Source organism: Astyanax mexicanus, chromosome 24 (assembly GCF_023375975.1).
Source record: "Astyanax mexicanus isolate ESR-SI-001 chromosome 24, AstMex3_surface, whole genome shotgun sequence".
In the NCBI taxonomy this organism is placed as follows: domain Eukaryota; kingdom Metazoa; phylum Chordata; class Actinopteri; order Characiformes; family Acestrorhamphidae; genus Astyanax; species Astyanax mexicanus.
Window position 1 is genome coordinate 14,578,608 of NC_064431.1, and position 18,787 is coordinate 14,597,394.

The 18,787-nt window shown below is 36.3% G+C and overlaps 2 protein-coding genes across 3 annotated transcripts; one reads left to right on the forward strand and one right to left on the reverse strand.

Annotated features, from left to right (window-relative positions):
- Positions 1-238: 238 nt before the first annotated feature.
- Positions 239-11,395, reverse strand: LOC103039087 (LETM1 domain-containing protein 1). Its single transcript, XM_007248310.4, has 9 exons — positions 11,261-11,395; positions 9,956-10,095; positions 8,602-8,717; positions 7,690-7,772; positions 6,334-6,520; positions 5,036-5,137; positions 4,748-4,900; positions 3,619-3,715; positions 239-2,556 (listed from the first exon to the last, which is right to left on the reverse strand). Exons 1-9 carry the CDS (start codon positions 11,329-11,331, stop codon positions 2,492-2,494), a joined length of 1,014 nt encoding a protein of 337 aa, XP_007248372.3. The 5' UTR covers positions 11,332-11,395; the 3' UTR covers positions 239-2,491.
- A 1,422-nt stretch (positions 11,396-12,817) lies between these two features.
- cnpy2 (canopy FGF signaling regulator 2) lies at positions 12,818-16,133 on the forward strand. Of its 2 annotated transcripts, none has more exons than XM_007248311.4 (6): positions 12,818-12,966; positions 13,097-13,214; positions 13,673-13,788; positions 13,890-14,087; positions 14,693-14,789; positions 15,323-16,133. In XM_007248311.4, the coding sequence occupies exons 2-6, from the start codon at positions 13,118-13,120 to the stop codon at positions 15,364-15,366; spliced, it is 552 nt and encodes a 183-aa protein (XP_007248373.1). In that variant the 5' UTR covers positions 12,818-12,966; positions 13,097-13,117; the 3' UTR covers positions 15,367-16,133. The 2 variants fall into 2 exon arrangements, with proteins under 2 accessions (XP_007248373.1, XP_007248374.1); XM_007248312.4 differs by having other exon boundaries at positions 12,827-12,989.
- Positions 16,134-18,787: the final 2,654 nt, after the last annotated feature.

The following is an 18,787-nucleotide window of genomic DNA, read 5'->3' on the forward strand; positions in this document are numbered from 1 at the left end:
ATGTGCAGTTAATGAAGATTGGCCACCAGGCTGCTCCAATTTAGCCATGAAACCTCCCACACTAAAATGACAGGTGTTTCAGTTTCATTGTCCAACCCCTGTATGTGACAAAATGAAATTCGTTATTGAATATTGGAACTGTTACTTGTGAAAGCTAAACTATTTCTTCTTACATGAAAGATTCTTGTATTAATCAAAAATAAATTCCGTTAGAACAGCAATAAAAAAAGAGACCAGGTTGGATTCACAGCCATACATTTAATATTAACATATCTTATGAATATGTTCCTATGTGCACATAAATGTACATTACTTCAGCATAAAAATAACCACAGATCATATAAAAGTAACCTGAGATTAACGATAAGTCGCCTTAAAAAAAGTATGCAATGCATGGCAGCAGGCAGAGACAAGCAGAACCACAACAAACCAATGTTAAATAAAACGATGTATAAAATAAAAATAATATTTATAATTATAAAACATATAGTGAAATGCATGTATAATAGCACACTGCATTGCAAGGCAGCAGAGTATGTAGAGAGTGTTCTCATTTTTGTTCTGAAAAAAAAAAAAAAAAAAAAAAACATTTCCACAAAATAAACTCAAGAGCTCTGCAGACACAAACGCTGCAGGATGTGATGATCTGGGTTTTTAATAAATAAGATTTCTCATGCAAAATGAAAAAATAAAATAAAAAATACAATCAAACAAAAGAAAACTATATTTTCAGGCTGATAGCAGGATATTTATGTCAATCCACAGATATCCACATGAACAGATATAGCAACAGCCAAGACTATGAACAGTCACCTTTACAACACGTTCAGGTGGAATGTTATGAGGGTTTGGCACATACAGTACTGTGCAGAAGTTTTAGTCCCTTTTATTTATTGATTAAAAAACACTGTAGCTTTGGGGACTGTGAGTGGTCCAGCGGACTAAGGTGCTGCCACTATGATCAGGAGATCATCGGTTCGAATCCTGTTCATGTAGCTTGCCATCGGCTACCGGAGCCCTGAGAGAGAGAGGACAATTGCCCTTGCTCTCTCTGGGTGGGTAGATGGAGCTCTTTCCCCATATCACTCCAAAAGGTGATGTCACTCAGCACAGGGCATCTGTGAGCTGATGTATTGCAACCGAGTTGCAGCGCTTTCCTCTGAGTGTGCTGTGATGCTTCTCGACAATGCTGCATCAGCAGCAAAAAGAGGTGGTGGCTGACTTCATATGTGTGGTAGGAGGCATGTGCTAGTCTTTACCCTCCTTGTGTTGGGGCATCACTAGTGATAGGGGAAGTCCTAATGAGTGGGTTGAGTAATTGGTCGTGTAAATGAATCTAAAATTAGAAAAAACAAACAAACAAAAAAAAAACATTGTAGGCTCTTTGGCACGTTACCACTTTTTTGGTTATTTGTACTTTAACCTTTTTTACATTTGTAATACATTTTAATTAAATGTATGATTGTATAGTTGTATATTTAAAGACATTCAGAGATATTTTGTTATCATTTCCTTACTAAAACAGTGTTTTTCATTCATTGCCTTATTATGACGTTAGACCAATTATGACGTTAGACCATTTTTGTTAGGGCAATTTTCCAAGCTCACAAGATCTTAACTACTTTCTTCAGAATTAATTATAATAAGAAAGGCGCATTTGCTGATTGTATTTGTGATCCAATGTGGTTGCTATGTTGATTAAGATGATATAATGATATGATGTTGTTTAGGGTTAAGCTAGGTGGTTGCTCAGGTGTTGCTAGGTTCCAGTGGAGTTCGCTAGCTGGTTGCTATGATATTCAGGATGAATATTAAGTAGTTCCTAAGTTGTTGCTTGGTTGCTGAACGGTTGCTGTGGTATCTAAGGTGGTTGCTAGGAGGATACTAATGTACTGATTAGTGTTGTTAATGTGGTTGTTATTTTGGGGTTCCTAAGGTGATGCTAAGTGGTTAGTTACTAATGTAAAGAGTTTGTTCCTAAGGTGTTGCTTGGTGGTTGTTGAACAGTTGCTGTGGTATCTAAGGTGGTTGCTAGGATGCTGCTAATGTATTGATTTTGTTCCACTGGTGCTGCCAGGTGTTTGCTATGGTGTTTCTATGAGGTTGCTAAGATGTTTGTAAAGCATAATTTGGTAGTTCCAATGAAAAGGAGTGGGTTGCTGGGGTGTTGCTATATAGTTGACATGGTGTACCAGGTGTGTGTACCAGAGCCGTTTCCCGATGCTCCAATTCTGGCTGATGGGTACGTCATAAATGGGAATTAATAAGAGAATTAAGGGATGGAAAATCGACAGATATAAATGACAAAAATATGAGTGCCTGCAGAAAAAGAAAATTATACCCAGAGTAGTGTAAATATGGGCCTAAAACCTATGCACAGTGCCGAATCTGTGAAGGCTTTGTCTGTGGTGTAAACTCTGTACACTGAAGTAAGTTTTCAGTCTGTAAACAGGAGGAAGATGAAATATTTCCATGCAGCACCATTCTTCTCTCACTTTGGGGGATAGACGAGGGTTAATATCGTCATGCTGTGCAGCAGAAGTGAGGATTCTGAATCTGAGAAAAAATATAAAAAAGCTTAAATCAGGATCTGACAGAATAATAACCCAAACTTTTGCATGCCATGTATTTTTTATTTCTCTTTGCTTTTTTGTCTAATTGGCACTTGATTAGTGTAAAAACTGAATTATCTTTTTACACAATGTAGTTTCTGAGAAAAATTGTGTCCACATATGAGAACTTTAGTTTTTTATATTTTAATAGAACATAATAAACTCACAATTAATAATGATGCAAAACATTTATTTTGTGCCTGAACACAGCAGCATTTTTTTGTGCAAAACAAAAGTAGAAACAACCATTGTGTCCCTTTGAGCAATATGGCTTATTTGAAGTGCTGCTTCAACACGAAGACAAAACTAGGTAAACAGGGTTCATACATTTTTTAAGCAATAAATTTCCATGATATTTTCATGACCGTCAAGACCATACGATTTTAAAAACATCAGTGCAGACATAGACAATAAAACCAAAGATCAAAATTAAAATTGATTAAATTAATACAATAAAATATCTGATAATAATATATAATAAAATGTGTGTCAGATCCTGAGAGCTCTATTATGCTCCATTGTGCCAAATTAACACTGAGCTGACATATTTTGTTAGCTCAAAATAGATCTTTTTTTTTAAGATTTTCAAAACTTTCTGGGTATTTTTATTTTTCCAAAACTTATCCAGGCCTGGAAATTGCCATTTTAAAATTCCATGTCTTTTCCAGGTTTTTCATGTCCGTATGAACCCCGAGTAAAAAACATAAACATAAACATAAACATAAATCGAAATTGTAACGTGTTAAACCTTTCGGACACCACTAGGTGACAGTATACTGGACTCATAAGAGGACACCAGGCCCTTGTAAAGCAAAATTTTGTGTTGCTCTACAAGGGCAACCCAAAATCTGATGTCCACACATGTGGACGCCAGGTCCTAGGAGGTTAAGAATCCAAAAAGGAAACACACTCCAGTGGAGACTGCAGAACAGTGTACCGGGTGAGCCAGTTTGCCATAATGCATTAAAAAGAGGGTGTGTTGGCCTGGTTTATATATGAGGCTTACCTTTGAGTTGTGCTGAGAACTGGAGCCACTGCTGAAGCCACTCTCTACACTGGCTGGAAGTAAGGCGGCTGGGACTCAGCCCACGAAGATCACAGGCCTGGTGGGGAAGGGAAGCATTCAAGTTGTTCTTAGATTTAAAAAAAAATCTTGTCCTTTTTATACTACTTCTAGGACCTTCGATCCAAATTCACTAGTGAACAAACATGTCTTTTAAAGTGCCAGTGAGGGTAAAATCATTGCCGCACCACACTGAATTAATGTATCTCTCCACCACGATACAGTATAAGACTTTAAAAAGCTAAGATTAAAACATAAATTTTCAAGAATGACGTTATATGACATTAATATCCAGGCCTGATGGAACAGCAACATTTTTTTAGGTCATACCAGTAAAGTTCCACCCTTGAGCGGAGAGTGGAGGAGGGTCAGCGTGCTATTCGGGAAGCTCCCCTCACTGTGGAGATGTGCGCAGGCGCAGTAGACATAACCAGCCAAAAAATATGTTTTTTTTTTGTGCATTATTAAATCAAACGCTACAATCTGTTCATGATTTTTACCATATGGTACTCTGACATCTGGTTTTCAGTATTTTTGTCTCTTCCCATTCAAACAGATAATAATAATGGGGACTACTTTTTTGCACCCTGTAGCATGTATTCCTCCACCATTTTAATGATATGCAATTTTAAAAATAGGTTTTAGATTCACAATCTCTTAAAAACTTTATATAACAGTGTGTGAGGTATCAGGCAATGGCAAAAGTCATGGGACAGCAGTATGTTAGTTTATTACGATGTGTTATCTCAGGAAATGGTTTGGGAATGCCCACTAGATGGCCAATCTGTGTAAGGGAGTGAGGTCTAATAGCTGGTACATTTCTGAGACATTACCACCCACCCACAGTGGACAGTGCTGTGGGTGGTAATGATGGTGCCTGACATCATCTGGCCAGAATAGTCCATGTGGACAGACATGCAGATTCTACACATATCCCGCAGGTCAGCACAGTGTTCTTCAGCTTCCACAGGACATTGAAAAAGTAATGGGACATGGTATTTGTCTCTGTCACATTATCCTGTCCAATATTTATATATATAACAAAACCCCCAAGAGGTAAAGAGCTGCTTACGCGTTTCATTTCTTCATCGCTGAGCTGATCAAGCCCTAGAGTGCCCAGAGCTCGGTCCAGATAAAGCAGATCCAGGGCTTTGGTAGTGAGCCGCCTCCGCACCAGGAAACTGGGCAACCACACAATTACAGGGATCTGAGAGCCCAAAGATCTCTAGATGAAAGGTAACATGAGAAACAGAGAGGAGGAGGAGAAGAGGAAGAGAGAAAGAATGAGACGAAATAAGAAACAAGGCTTCATGGAAAAAGTACTCAAAAGTGTGTATATAAGGAAATACCAAACACTGACCAAATGACTCGCTTTCAGAGTCTGCAGTTCCAGTGGAGGTCCGGAAAAGGCCTCACGTACAGCACAGATTTCTGAAACACTTGGGTGGACTCCACTTTGGACCTACAGTACAAAACAAGATATTGGTACAATAGAGACCTAGAAACAACCTAATAATGTATATATTTATTACACATTCCTATATTCTATTTTTCTAAATTCTCTAATTAATTTCGTTTTGGAGATTAACTAATATTTAGAGTGGGGTTTGGTGGTGAAGGGAATCAGGTGTTGTTTGCAATAACTACATAATTAGTGCTGTCAAAGTTAACGTTATTAATCTAAAAAAAAAAATTAATCCGTTATTTTTAACACAAGTTAGTTATTTGTCCAAGTTTGGCCCCCGACTTCTGATCTGCTTGATTATAAAAACTCTGCGAGTTAAAATAGTTCCATTGCTGCTCTGATTGTAGCTGTGCTGTTTGGCTTGGAAGCGCTGTATTGTTGCTAGGTTACCTGTATGTGGTGGAGTAATACATGATGAGCTTCAGCTACTGTGCATTACCAGCTGATAACGGCACTCATAGAACGCCTCAGCCACTCACACTGCAGGGTCGGAACTAACTGTGGTATAATTGCTATTAATCAAGTAAGCAAAGTGTGTGATTCATTTTTTAAATCCTTTTTTTTATCTACAACCCTACAACTACAACACAAATATAGCCATTTTTATTTACTGTCCAAACCCACAAGAGATCCTATAGGAGTTTTAGATGTAATTGGGGAAAAAAACAATACAAAATATTTTTTTTATCAGGGACTATTTTTTGCTACATCATGCCTGCATGTATCCCTCCACCATTTAATGATAAATCTTCTTACATCTCTGGTAAAACATTAGGCAGTGTATTTATAACCATTTAGTGTTATATGTTTTGCAAGGATCAGGCCAAACTCACTCTGAATGACTCATCTTAACGTTTAAAATTAAGTAAGCACAGAATACTTGGCAACCAATATTATTACGATAAGATTTATACGAATAGTTTTTTTTTTACGATTTTTATTGATACTAATATTTAGTTGAACAAAGACATTTTTGATAATGCAATTAAATTGCAACCAGCATTAAGTAAGGTGCTCTATTTAAAAGCAGTAAACATGTCAGCTGTGTGAAATTAAATAAAAACCACAATTGGTATTTGGCATTCGGCCAAATGTTTCATTAAATGGTTCATTCATGTTTGGTTTTGGCAAAAATGTTCACATAGGTGCGTCTTTATTTTTAATAACTGTTTAATAAAAAAAATACTTGGCACCTTGCTACACAGGTTTAAGAGCAGAGTCCGTCTGGGCCACTCGCTGATCCGCGGGATAGTCAACAAGATATTGTTCAGAACCTCTGCCTGGTGTTTGGAGCGCTTTACGTGAGCAATCATCTGATACTTCCTCTGCTGCTGTGGAGTCCAGAAGTGTCGGAAGAGCAGCTGCCGTGGAAAGAGGCACCTGGACAGAACAGGAAGTGACCACTGTCATTAAAAACACTGAAACACTGATAACAGTGATAAATGATGTACATTAGCAATAGAGGACATAGAAGTCCAAAGCAACACATTTAAGGTGTCTTTAGGAGTTTCTCAAAGATAGCAAGGGACGCTCTTGCTCTGATAATGAAAGATAGTTTGTTCCACCATTGGGGAACTCTGTCTGAGAACAGTCTGGATTGCTTTGTGTGAATGTATGGCAAAGCGAGGTGATGTTTAGAGAAGAAGTACAGTAACATAAGCCTTGAGGAGCAGATACAAATAGGAGGGAGCCTGCTCTCTGCTCCTTGTAGGCAATTTTAAGGGCTTTGAATTTAATACGAGCAGGTGTAGGTGGCCTGTTGTGTTAGAAACGTCAAATTTGTTTGATGTTGTATAGCACAAAGCGGAAGGACCAAGCAACTGAGGCAACATGGTTTGTAAAGGAGAGTTCCTAGCAACCTTTTTCAGGGAGAGTAAGAGTGAGTCGATGGTTGTGGATATGTACATATAAAAATAATTTAAAAATTATGAGTTTTTTTTTAACAAATTGAAAACCACTGGAATATAATCATGAGGAAGATGGAGGATCACAAGCCATCAAACCAAACTGAACTGCTTGTTTTTTACACCAGGAGTAAAGGCATAAAGTTATCCAAAAGCAGTGTATAAAATTGGTGGAAGAGAACATGGTAATATGCTTAAAAACTGTGATTACAATACAGGGTTATTCCACCAAATATTGATTTCTCTCTTAAAACTTTATGAATATGAACTTGTTTTCTTTGCATTATTTGAGGTCTGAAAGCTCTGCATTTTTTTTGTTATTTCAGCCATTTCTCATTTTCTACAAATAAATGCTCTAAATGACAATATTTTTATTTGGAATTTGGAAGAAATATTGTCTGTAGATTATAGAATAAAACAACAATGTTAATTTTACTCAAACATATACCTATAAATAGCAAAATCAGAGAAAATGATTCAGAAACTGAAGTGGTTTTTACAGTTCAGTACAGTAAAAAAAAAATTCTGAGCTGTAATACAGTACATCCAGTATTTCTGAGCTTCAAGAGGAACCAAATCATAACAATGTACAATATATGGGCTACAACACTGACCCAAAGCTGACCTAGTGATACTCTTACTCACATCAGGGTGAAGACCACACCAATGGCGAATGGAGGAAGTGAGATCACAATCAGTGGAATGGCTTTAATCATGTCCCGTCGAAACTGCAGAAACAAAAAGAGAAATAAAGAAAAGGTTATATTAATAATGTGCTGCCATGTTTACCAAAGGACCTCTGCACTGTAGGATATAGAGAATATAATGTTTGATATTCTTTTGTCTACAATCTGTACTGCAAATATGTATTCAAACTAAGCCATAATCTTTAAAAGGTCTGAGAGATCCTTGTAAAGTATGTTCTGTTAGGTAGGAGAACTGACCTTATGTCTTAGTTCCTGTTCTGCAACTAATAGGCCTGTCACAATAATTGCAATATCGGTTTTTCGTACGATAAATGAACATGACCTCAATCATTTTTGATAATCGTGATATCGTCTATTGTGTCTTTAAGAAAAAAAGTGTATAAATGCCTTTTTATGCTATTCTGTTATCATTATGTCAGTAGCATTTAATAGAAAAAATTGAAAAATATCGTGTATCGCAATAATTTCTAGGACAATATAACGTCCACAAAAAAATATTGACAGACCGAGCAACTAATGATTATTGTTTAGTGTATATGGTCCTACCCTTTCTGTATATAATCTGTGCTGTCTGAAGTTAGAGTCAGTTGGGCCACGGAGTCAGTGATTGTTCTGACCGCTTTTATAAATACACAACAATTTGGCGATGAATGATGGGGGCAACAACATGACAGACCACAGCACCACAATCCTTAGCCATTTTGTGTTTTTAGCTTTATCCATAATGCAAATCTGGCAGTTGTTTTGAATTTCAGGATGAATGCAATAGAAATGGAAACTGACTTTTAGTTCAATATTTTTTTGTTATATAATAAACAGTGTACAGAGTGAAAGTGTATACAGGTGTTACCAGCAGTAATCTCTCCATGTCTCGATATGGGAGCTCTCTGTAGTGGATACTGTTACTGCGCATGCTGCTCTTTATTCTTCTGACCTCTTTCACATCTTCAAACAGGAGCTTAAATCCTGAAACACAGATATTTGGTACATTACGTGTGGGTTTAGTTGTAATAGACGTGTTCAGCAATGCAAACTTAAGCCCAAGCAAACTTTAGCACAAGATTAGTTTCTCAGGGGAACGTTTGTGAAAAATATTTTACACTTCTGCTCAGTGATAAAACTCCTGCATCCAGACTGCGATTGAATAAATAATAAAAGACCAGTGAGTTTTTTGGCTTTCTCAGACACGAAATCATGTTCATTAGCTCCTCCATTTCCACTTGCTATTGTGTTTACGTGGATCTCCATGAAAACGCGCACCAAAGTGTAATTACGGTGTGTTGCAGTGGACAAAAAGCTATTTTATTAAACATGAGGAGACGAAACTCAGAGATGTGCGTCTGGACGGGACTGAAACTACTGAAGTTCAGCGAAAAACATAGTTTAGATAGTTTAGCCTGTAATTTTCTCACAGAACGCCTGAGAAAAACCACATACACAATCGTTCTGGATGGGAATAAAATCACAGAGGACCCCAAAAAAAAAGAGAGAAAATTACCCCAGGACCCCCTGAGAAACTAATCCCGTCCGGATGACAGATTTGTCTAGATTACAAGAGGCCTAAAAACCGAAAAGACCTTATACAGGAAGAAAATAGTGTACAATACCAGTCCCTAGTCCTAACATACCCCATTTTGCTTATATAACTGTAACTACTTTGACAGTTTAATACCACACCAATATATCAACCTGTATAAGTTAAACCTTAGTGCTGCATGAAACAGACAAAGTTGATATTACAATATATTTCTTAATTTCGATTAATATGATATAATTCTGATATCGATTAGAGCAGTATATTTACTGCCCCTGGTGTGTGTGTTAGTAAACACTGAGAGAGCAGGGTGGTATTTGTAAAAAATATTATCTAGAGATAATTTAAGACTTTTTCACAATATAGAGTATTCATCGTGTTTTAAAAAGCAGACAAAATTAAATAGCAGTGGTAGATTCTGTTATTCAAATTCAATTTTCATGCATAAAAAAGTGATTTTTAATTACATTTTTGCAGCACATCATATAATTAAACAGGATTCTCTCTTTCTCTGTAATGATAAGGGTCAGTGTTCTTTAAGCACTAGTAATATCCTGAATCTTCTTAAAAAAGCATATTTTCGATACAATAAGAAAAGTTGCCATAATACGATAAAATATCAATATACTGCCCAGCTCTACTATACCTGTACCAGAGGAGTTATGCTCACCTTTCATGAGGGTGTGGTATAAGACATAAAAGCGAGGGAAACGCTGCTCCAGGAAGCGCTCATACTTGTCGTTCACTCTCCTAAGGACCCCTAGTCTAGCCTGAGAGGTGGAGAAACAGCTACAGCCAGGGATATACAACCTGAAAGACAAAATAAAACAGTTATATTAAATTACATTCTGATCTTATTAAGCATGTATTACAGAAAGTGGCTTGTATAATTGAACTGTTATTGATTACTAGAATACTTAAGAATACAAACCAAAGGCAGCCTTTCTATTTTTTTTTACAGTTTTGCTGAGAACTGTAACACCAGGGACATTGTATAACAGCAGTGACAATGACTAATACCAACAACACTGTGTGACACCAGGTTAAAATGTGTAACAGAAGGACAATATGTAACAGCAGAGACACTGTGTGACACCAGGGATTGTGGTCTAAAACTAAACCCTCTCTCTAATTTTAGGAGGCATTTTTAAAGCTAGCATTTCATTTTATCCTAGTTATTTACGGTCAGTGTAATGTTTAGCACTTTAATTTCATGGCTATATCAAGCTATATTTGAAAATAGAAAATCGGGTATAAAACTTTTAAAAATACAAAAAAAAAAAAATTTTCATTCAGTACAGTGAAAAAGAAATGTGTTTTTATTATTTTTTTTAATGATCTAGTTCTTTGTTTTTGCCTTTCACAAGCAGAATTTTAAGAAAATTAAAAGTTTCAGATTTGTCCATTTTTGTATCTTGTAACACAAATCTAATAGACTTGTAAACTTGCAAAATGCAAAAAAAAATCAGGGGCAAAAAATGGATGGAAACTTATTTTTTGTACACTGCACTAGATAAAAAATAGCTTTCATATAAAACTTTATATTTTTGCACTTAGTCAAAAAAATTTAATTATTCATATTTAAACTGCCCATATATAAGTAGTAGAATGCTTTAGCACATTGGAAATGACAGCTAGCTATACCGGTGAAAATATATATATTTATATAGTATAAGTATTATATGCTACATTTATACTATTTTTGTAACTACGTATTTTTGTATTTTGGAAAATATAAAGCATTTGATATGTTTGTCATTTTAATATTACTACAAAACACACACATACAAGGTTGACATTGACTTCTTTTTCGGATCTTCCGTTCCACCTTAAACAGTGGAGCAGTTCCATACATGTACAGACGTTCCCTGTATGGAACTGCTCCACCATTTAAGGTGGAACGGACAATTCGAAAACAACCTCCTACAAAAACCCATTTCTGTATAATAACTTCCACAAAACTCAGTTTATCTACCTTAATTTATAGCAGTTCTTTACAGCCAGCTGTTCATGCACAAAAACCGCCTTCATGCAGAGCCGAAACATGCTGTCAGATCACAGATGTTAACATCCCTCCATGACACTACAGATATATCTCCGCGCTGCTCGAGCGACTCAACCTCCGCAGGTTTTGCGCAGTCGCTGATCTACAAATCATACCCGCCCCTAACAGACAGTGTTTTTGATATACAGATCGAATCATTTCGCTTGTTATTTGAACCTGTGAACATTTTAAATCTCTAACAGCAGAAATGCCTAAAATATATATGTTATTGTATTTCTATCAGTGTTTTATTCCATTTGCAGGCATGTAGCGAGTGTATTTATAAAACACAGAGATAAAAGCAGGGCCCGTATAGAGTGACTGCGTTTTACATACGCAACCAAATGTATGTGTGTCCTTACCGTAAAAACAGCATTATGCACACCTATATATTTGTACCAACCCCTCTTATTTTTGCGCGTATGTGTTTGTTTTTTTTTGTAAATAATTTTATTGTTTCATAGTAAATGTGAATAATGTGTTAAAATATGTTTATTTGTATTCATTGCTCATTAGTTTTTCTTTTTTTCTCTCAATTTTGCTATTTATATGTATATGTTTGAGTAAAATAACATTGTTGTTTTATTCTATAAACTACGGACTTCAAATTCCAAATAAAAAGCATTTATTCGCAGAAAATGAAAAAATAGCTTTCAGACCTCAAATAATGCAAAGAAAATAAGTTCATATTCATAAATTTTTAAGAGTTCAGAAGTCAATATTTGGTGGAATAACCCTGTTTTTTAATCAAAGTTTTCAATCTTGGCATGTTTTCCTCCACCAGTCTTATACACAATATAAAATTGTATATTGTCTCTGTCCAGTTACAAACACGGGGAGAGAATTGTGCTCTTTCAAGGCTCCCATGGCAAACTTCATGAACAGGCTTAGAAAAAATGCAAACAAACTAAAGTTCAAGATGAAGATTGCCCATAGTGTCCCCAGCTAATTATGCGTACATAACTCTTCATTACACAGTAGAAGACTATTATTATTTTTGTACTATACAGTACTTTAACCAATTGTTATACAATTGGTTAAAGTACTGTTGTATACAGTTCTTTAACTGTGAAATGTTTAACTTATATAATTAAAAATAAATCTGTTTCTTAGGTATAAATGTATATTTTTACTTTATTTCTTTCTATATCGTACTATATAGTACAGTGCCTAGTTTACTGTATTATAGTGTTGAGGTAGTTCTTTAACTTTCACTGTATTTTACTTTTATTTTGTTCAATAATTACTTAATATAATTTGACCCTGTAAATAGCATTTAAAATATTTTCTGTCACAATTGAACTCTGCATTTTTGTACTCTATACAAAAAATATACTCTGTACTCTATTTTGTACTCTGTACTCTATTTCAGTGCGTATTTCCCCTAATTACTGTAAAATACATACATTTACAAAAGAGTCTTTTATTATGTATTTTTCTCAAAAAAAGTAGGGGTCCTTCAGAAATTCAGGCACGTCCTCAGGCAGCTCTTCCGTAGCAGCCAGCTGTATACGTCATCAGTTCTAGATCGTGCTATAGGAGCGCGCGGCGAGGAGCGGCTTCATTATTTAATATAATAAGAGTGAGGGTTAATATTTAATACAGAGATTTAAAGGTTGCCGGATCGATCTGACTGAGTGAGTGTGCTGAGTTTCTGCAGGTGGAGTTTAAACCGTTTTAAATGTGTTTGCAGGAGTTGATGAGTCTACTGCTGTAGTCAGATTTTAATTTATGAATATTATTAATTTGATGAATTTTGTGTTGCAGGTGAGTGTGGTGCAGGTGGAGATGGGGCTGCAGGTGTGTGTTGTGTTTTTGTGCGGTTTGTTGTCGTTGAACGTGTTTGTCCATGGAGCCAGACAGAGCCAGGACATCAAGTGTGGAGGTACTGAATTAAATTAAGCAGAAACTGAGAGAATTTGGGCTTTTACATGTAGGGACTTTTATTTTGTATAATTCTGTATTGATTAATGTTGGTTTGATATGGTACATTAGATTGTATAATATTAATATTGCCATCAGAATATGAGTTACTACTATTCTTAGGGGTATAAGAACATATTGATAGATCAAAATATCACAATATTATGGTGTGCAATGCTTTATTGATTAAAAAAAAAAACATAGTCAATTTTAATAATGTACATTTTAGACTGTAATTTAGTGATTCGTTTTGTGTAAATTTAAACTCTGTTACTCTGGAAGGTCTCAGTCTATGCATGAGTAAAAAATGTGGAAGCAGAAATAAGCAAACAGCACAGTGGAGTGACACTGAAAGATTTAAATAATCTTCATCTTATAGCTGATAAGAACCCGTGATTTCTCTTCTCAACTCAATTCCAGCCTGCAGAGCGCTGGTGGATGAAATGGAATGGGCTATATCTCAAATAGATCCGAAGAAAATGATCCAGACCGGCTCGTTTAGGATAAATCCTGATGGAAGCCAGTCCATAAAAGAGGTGAGATGTTTTGGACTGGACCGGACCAGACTGTGATCAAATGTACTGAGCTCATGTCTATGCTACCTCCTGTCAATGTTTCTCTGGTATTCGTGGTTTAGGTTCCTTTGGCCCGCTCTGAGGGGAATCTTCTGGAACTGATGGAGGAGGTGTGTGAAAGGATGAAAGATTACGGGGAACGTGTTGATCCTGCCACTCAAAGGAAGACCTACTTGAGACATACGTCACGTGACGGAACCTCCATGGACCTCTCAGATGTGACCTTAGACTCTAGAGTCAGCGCCAGTTTAAAGTTTGCTGTAAGAAATTGTTTTTATTTACTATTGAGTTTTACACTTAAGAAATAGCCACTCTATTTGGTCTTTATCATGTATCATATATACTATAGCATATATCCATTAGCTTATAGTCTATAGTATTTAGCCTGTAGCTTATAGTCGGTAGCCCATAGCTTATAGTCTATTGTATTTAGCCTTTAGCTTTAGCTCGGTAGCCTATAGACCAGTCAATTGCATTTAGTCTTTGGCCTATAGCTTGTATTATGTGGCCTATAATCTAGAGCCTTCAGTCTTTAGCCTATAGCTTAGAGTCTGTAGTATGTGGACTATAGACTATACGCCATAGTTTATAGGCTTTAGTATCTTTACTCTTCAGTCTACAACTTACAGTCTGTAGCCTTTAGATTTTAGCCTATATCATATATATTATAGCTTGTAGCCTTTAGCATAGTCTCTTGTAGCCCCCAGCATGTTCTAGTCTTAAATCTTTCAATAATTCAGACAGTAGGGCATTTCTGCCAGATAAAGGAAACTAGAATATCTCCACATTCATGTAATTATTTTAGTTATTAAAGTAAAATACTGATGTAACCAAATTTGTATTTTTCCTCTGTAACTTTTTGCAGTGCGAGACGATTGTTGAGCGTAACGAGGACGAAATTATTGAATTCTTCTCTCATGAGACCGACAATGTTAAAGACAGACTCTGCAGCCAGAGAACAGGTAATGCTTGCAACTAGCATTGAATGCAGCCATACACTCTTAATACACCACTGTTTGTGCTAAATATTAAGAAAGACAGTATTGAAATATTTAGAAATATAATGACATTTTGTTTAGCAATTTTTGTATTGCAATATTGGTTCATTTAGTGTTGTGTTTAGACCCCATCTGTTAGATATCACTGTTCTCACTGGATAAAAAGGAAATTTTTACATTTTTTTAAAAAATGTCAAACGTCAAAAAATATTCCACAATATACTCAATTGAATTGCCAGTTCTTTGCCATTACACAACCCTATTGTACTTTAGTCTTTATAGTATTATTTTATAGTTATAGTATTACTTTATAGTTTATAGCAAATAGTTTGACACTCTTGGTGTTATTTTTTTTAAAGTTTTATTACAATACATACTTATTGTGGCTTTAATCAGATTTCTACTTGAAATGCCAATTAAAACAAAAGCAATAATGTAGCGAATGGTAATTTTCTTGCACAATCTAAAAATTTTTTTATTATTATTTCTGCTTGCAGATCTTTGTGACCACGCACTGAAAATACCTCATGATGAACTATGACATGACCACAGCTCTTCCTGATCCCCCAAACAGCTGTACATCCATCCTCTCACTCCGAGTACACTTGAATTTGTGATGTAGTGTCTTTATCCAGCGGCCAGAGATTAGAATTATTTAATCTTTGAATATGGATGAAATTTTGAAGTATTAATATTGAATATTATTTGAAGATCATTCTTTCACACATGCAATAATGTGAATGTTTGTGGTCCGCTGTGCATTAGCCTTGGTGAAAGCCTTAGGTGCTATGAACACACAGCTCCGGCTGAGTGTTTAAAGTGTTATTACAATTTGAATATGTGAAATGAAATCCTGTTTCTGAAAACTGCCTCAAGTGTTATTAGTTAACCTCTACACTTGTTTTGTGTTTTAGTAAACCCCCAACTGAAATCTGTTCAGTATTTCTTTCCCTTTAAACTGATTTCTGTTGATCAATTATTATAGATGGCCTTCTGTTTTCCGTAGCTTTGTTTCTTCTTATTTAAAGTCATATTTCCTTTTCTGTAATACTTCATGATTTCTACCTAGAGATCCAACTTTAAATATGATTTAACGGTTTAATCTGTACTTTTCTACATTTTGTTTGGCACTTATTTCTTGATTAACTTAAACAGAGTTTCTTATTTCCACGGAATGCAAACCGTTTGTGCCCTTTTTGATAAATAAACTATACACTTTGTCTACACTGACTGTACATCTGATTTAGATTTGAATAAAGGAGACATTCCACAATTATGGGATTGCCTAATGGTCATCCAACATACTGACCTCTTGTTGCTTAATAAAATCAAATTCTTACAGCAATTCTTCTACTCTAATATCTAGTCTTTCCAGGACACTAGACACAGTTACTCCAACAAAAGCAGGATTAACAATATGCTCCCCAATTTGAAAGGCCAATTACCAGACTCCTGTGTAGACCTTTTGGAGTGATGTGGGGAAAGAGTGCTATCTACCCACCCAGAGAGAGCAAGGCAAATTCTCAGACTCTGCTCTCTCAGACTCCAGCTGCTTATGAGATAAACTCTTTTTAATACATTTGATCTAAATACTTTTGTCCAAACTGTGTATTTTAAGTTGTCTGATACTGTATTTTTTGCACTATAAGGTACACCAGATTATAAGGTGCACTGAACATCTATTTCAATCAATAAACGTCTATTTTCATACATAAGGTGCAAAGGGCGCATTATGCGACACAAGTAAGGAACAGGGGTGTTGCCATGTTTTCCTTTTAATTTAGCATATCTCGCCTGGGTGGCAAGACCTGTAAAGCTAGGTTGGGTTAGGTAAACAAAACTAATTCTTAAAAAAACATTTTATTTTAAAGTCACACGAGCGCTGGATGTTAATCTACACAGATTTCTCTCCTGAAAAGCAGCAGGCTACAGGCCGTTAATACCTCTGAATGGCAAAAGAGCTAGCGCCTAGTGCAGTAAGCGGCTAATGCTAATACTGCTTCACTGAAGTGGCTTTACTGCTCCTTACAACCTGACTGGTAGAATTCATGCATAAGGTGCACCGGAATAAAAGGCACGCTGACTATTTGTGCCTTATAGTGCAAAAAATACGGTACTCATCTGTGCTGTTGATAAGATGCAGTAATTTCTACACAGGGACACTTATGCATAATTGTCGCACAGTGCCGAGGCAAAGTCGTTTCCAAGAGCTGTTTATTATTTCAGACAGTTCCATGTTTGTGTATAGTCTGGGTTTGTGCTGTAATTAAGGCGGTTAATGGAGCTCAAACATGGAGTATAGCTGCAGAAACAGCTGTCAGAAGGGCTTTGTGAACAATCAGGGGCACTCAGGGCAGGCAAAGTGGGCTGGAATTTGACAGTTCCTCTTCCTTATACACTAAAAAAGTAACCCATAACATTAAAACCACTGACTGATGAACATGGTAATAACTGTGTTAGACTACTGGGCCAAAACATCAGGCAGGCCTTGTGGGATGTTTCTGATAAAGTGTCCAAAGAGAACAGGGTCATTGGTGCCAAAGGTGGGATCTGTTGTAATTTTGAACACCTTCAGAGTTCTTGTGCCCCAACGAGTCAGAGCTGATGATAAGGGTCGACTACAGTCTGTGGCACCACTTAGCCATTGGTCTCATTGTCCTGTAGAACTCCATACTATCCTGCAAGTTTTAAAATGCAACCCAATTCTAGCAACCTCCAATCAACACCTTATAAAGTCAGTACAGACGAGATGGTCCTAATTTTTCTAATAACCATTTCCAAGCTAAGTCCCTGCTGGAATCAACAGACTGTGCCTTTAATGCTTAGTTTACGCAAACAATTTTAGGCCAGTTTTTCAATCACCAACTGTTTTTTTTTTTTTTTTTTTGATTGCCAACAAAAACCTCTGCTTGGAGTTAAATTGGCAATCTGTGTTTGTGGTGTAGTGTGAACTGCTGAAAGACCCTCGCCGAGCTGTTGCTAAGTGGACGCTGATAAGGCGCAGACGATCAGCAAATATCTATCATGTTTTTTTTCCCATTTTCTTCTCAATTTATAAGGCCAATTACTCAACCCACTCATGAGGAGTCCCCCTATCACTAGTGAATAGTGATGCCCCAACACCAGGAAGATGAAAACTAGCGGGAAACCAACGGGAACATAGAGAGAAAGAGAACGAACCTCGGGTCCAAAACGCATTTTTTGCATGGCCAGAGCTGTTAGTGTCTGACCACTTTCTGTTTTCCTTGTTGTATCAGGAAATTACTGTTAAACAATAGTCCTCTATGAATGTGTTTGAATGGAGCTAAACGATAAACACTTAATGTTTTCAATATAAAGTAATTAACTACATGTTCTGAGTATTTCTTCTAATTTGACAAAATATAATAATGTATTTTACAAAAAAAAAAAAAAGAAAATCTAAAAAGCGTACCTGTACATTTTCATTTTTGTACAGTAAACGTGTTTAAGGCAGTAAAGGCACTAGAATTACTGCTACTGAGTGCTGACTAGTGGCTGAGCTTAAAAGTTTCAAACCTTAACAATGATGTTTGCGATACCGAAACATTAGATATTGTTCTGCGTTGTGGACATAGGCACGTACTTCATTATAAATATGATCGTTTTTTTATTAAACCAGCTACCGGAATAAAAAAAAAAAAACAGAATTTGCCCACAACTGTCTTTGTCTCTTTCTGGTCATTGTCTGGCTTGTTGGTGTTTAGTATGTGGTTGTTGTGCACACTGCAAACATTGTGTGTGTTGGGCTATAGTCCGGACTGTTTAAGACCTGGAGAATGTGTTTTCTATCTAGATCTGCTCAGTGTGTATCTCCCCATCCATGCAACAACCAATCAAACGTGGGTATTCGTGTGTGTGTGTGTGTGTTGAGTTCTGGTGTGTTCTTGTGAAAAAACGTATTTTCTGTAAAGCAGCCAGGCGGGTCTATGATTTCCCCACAG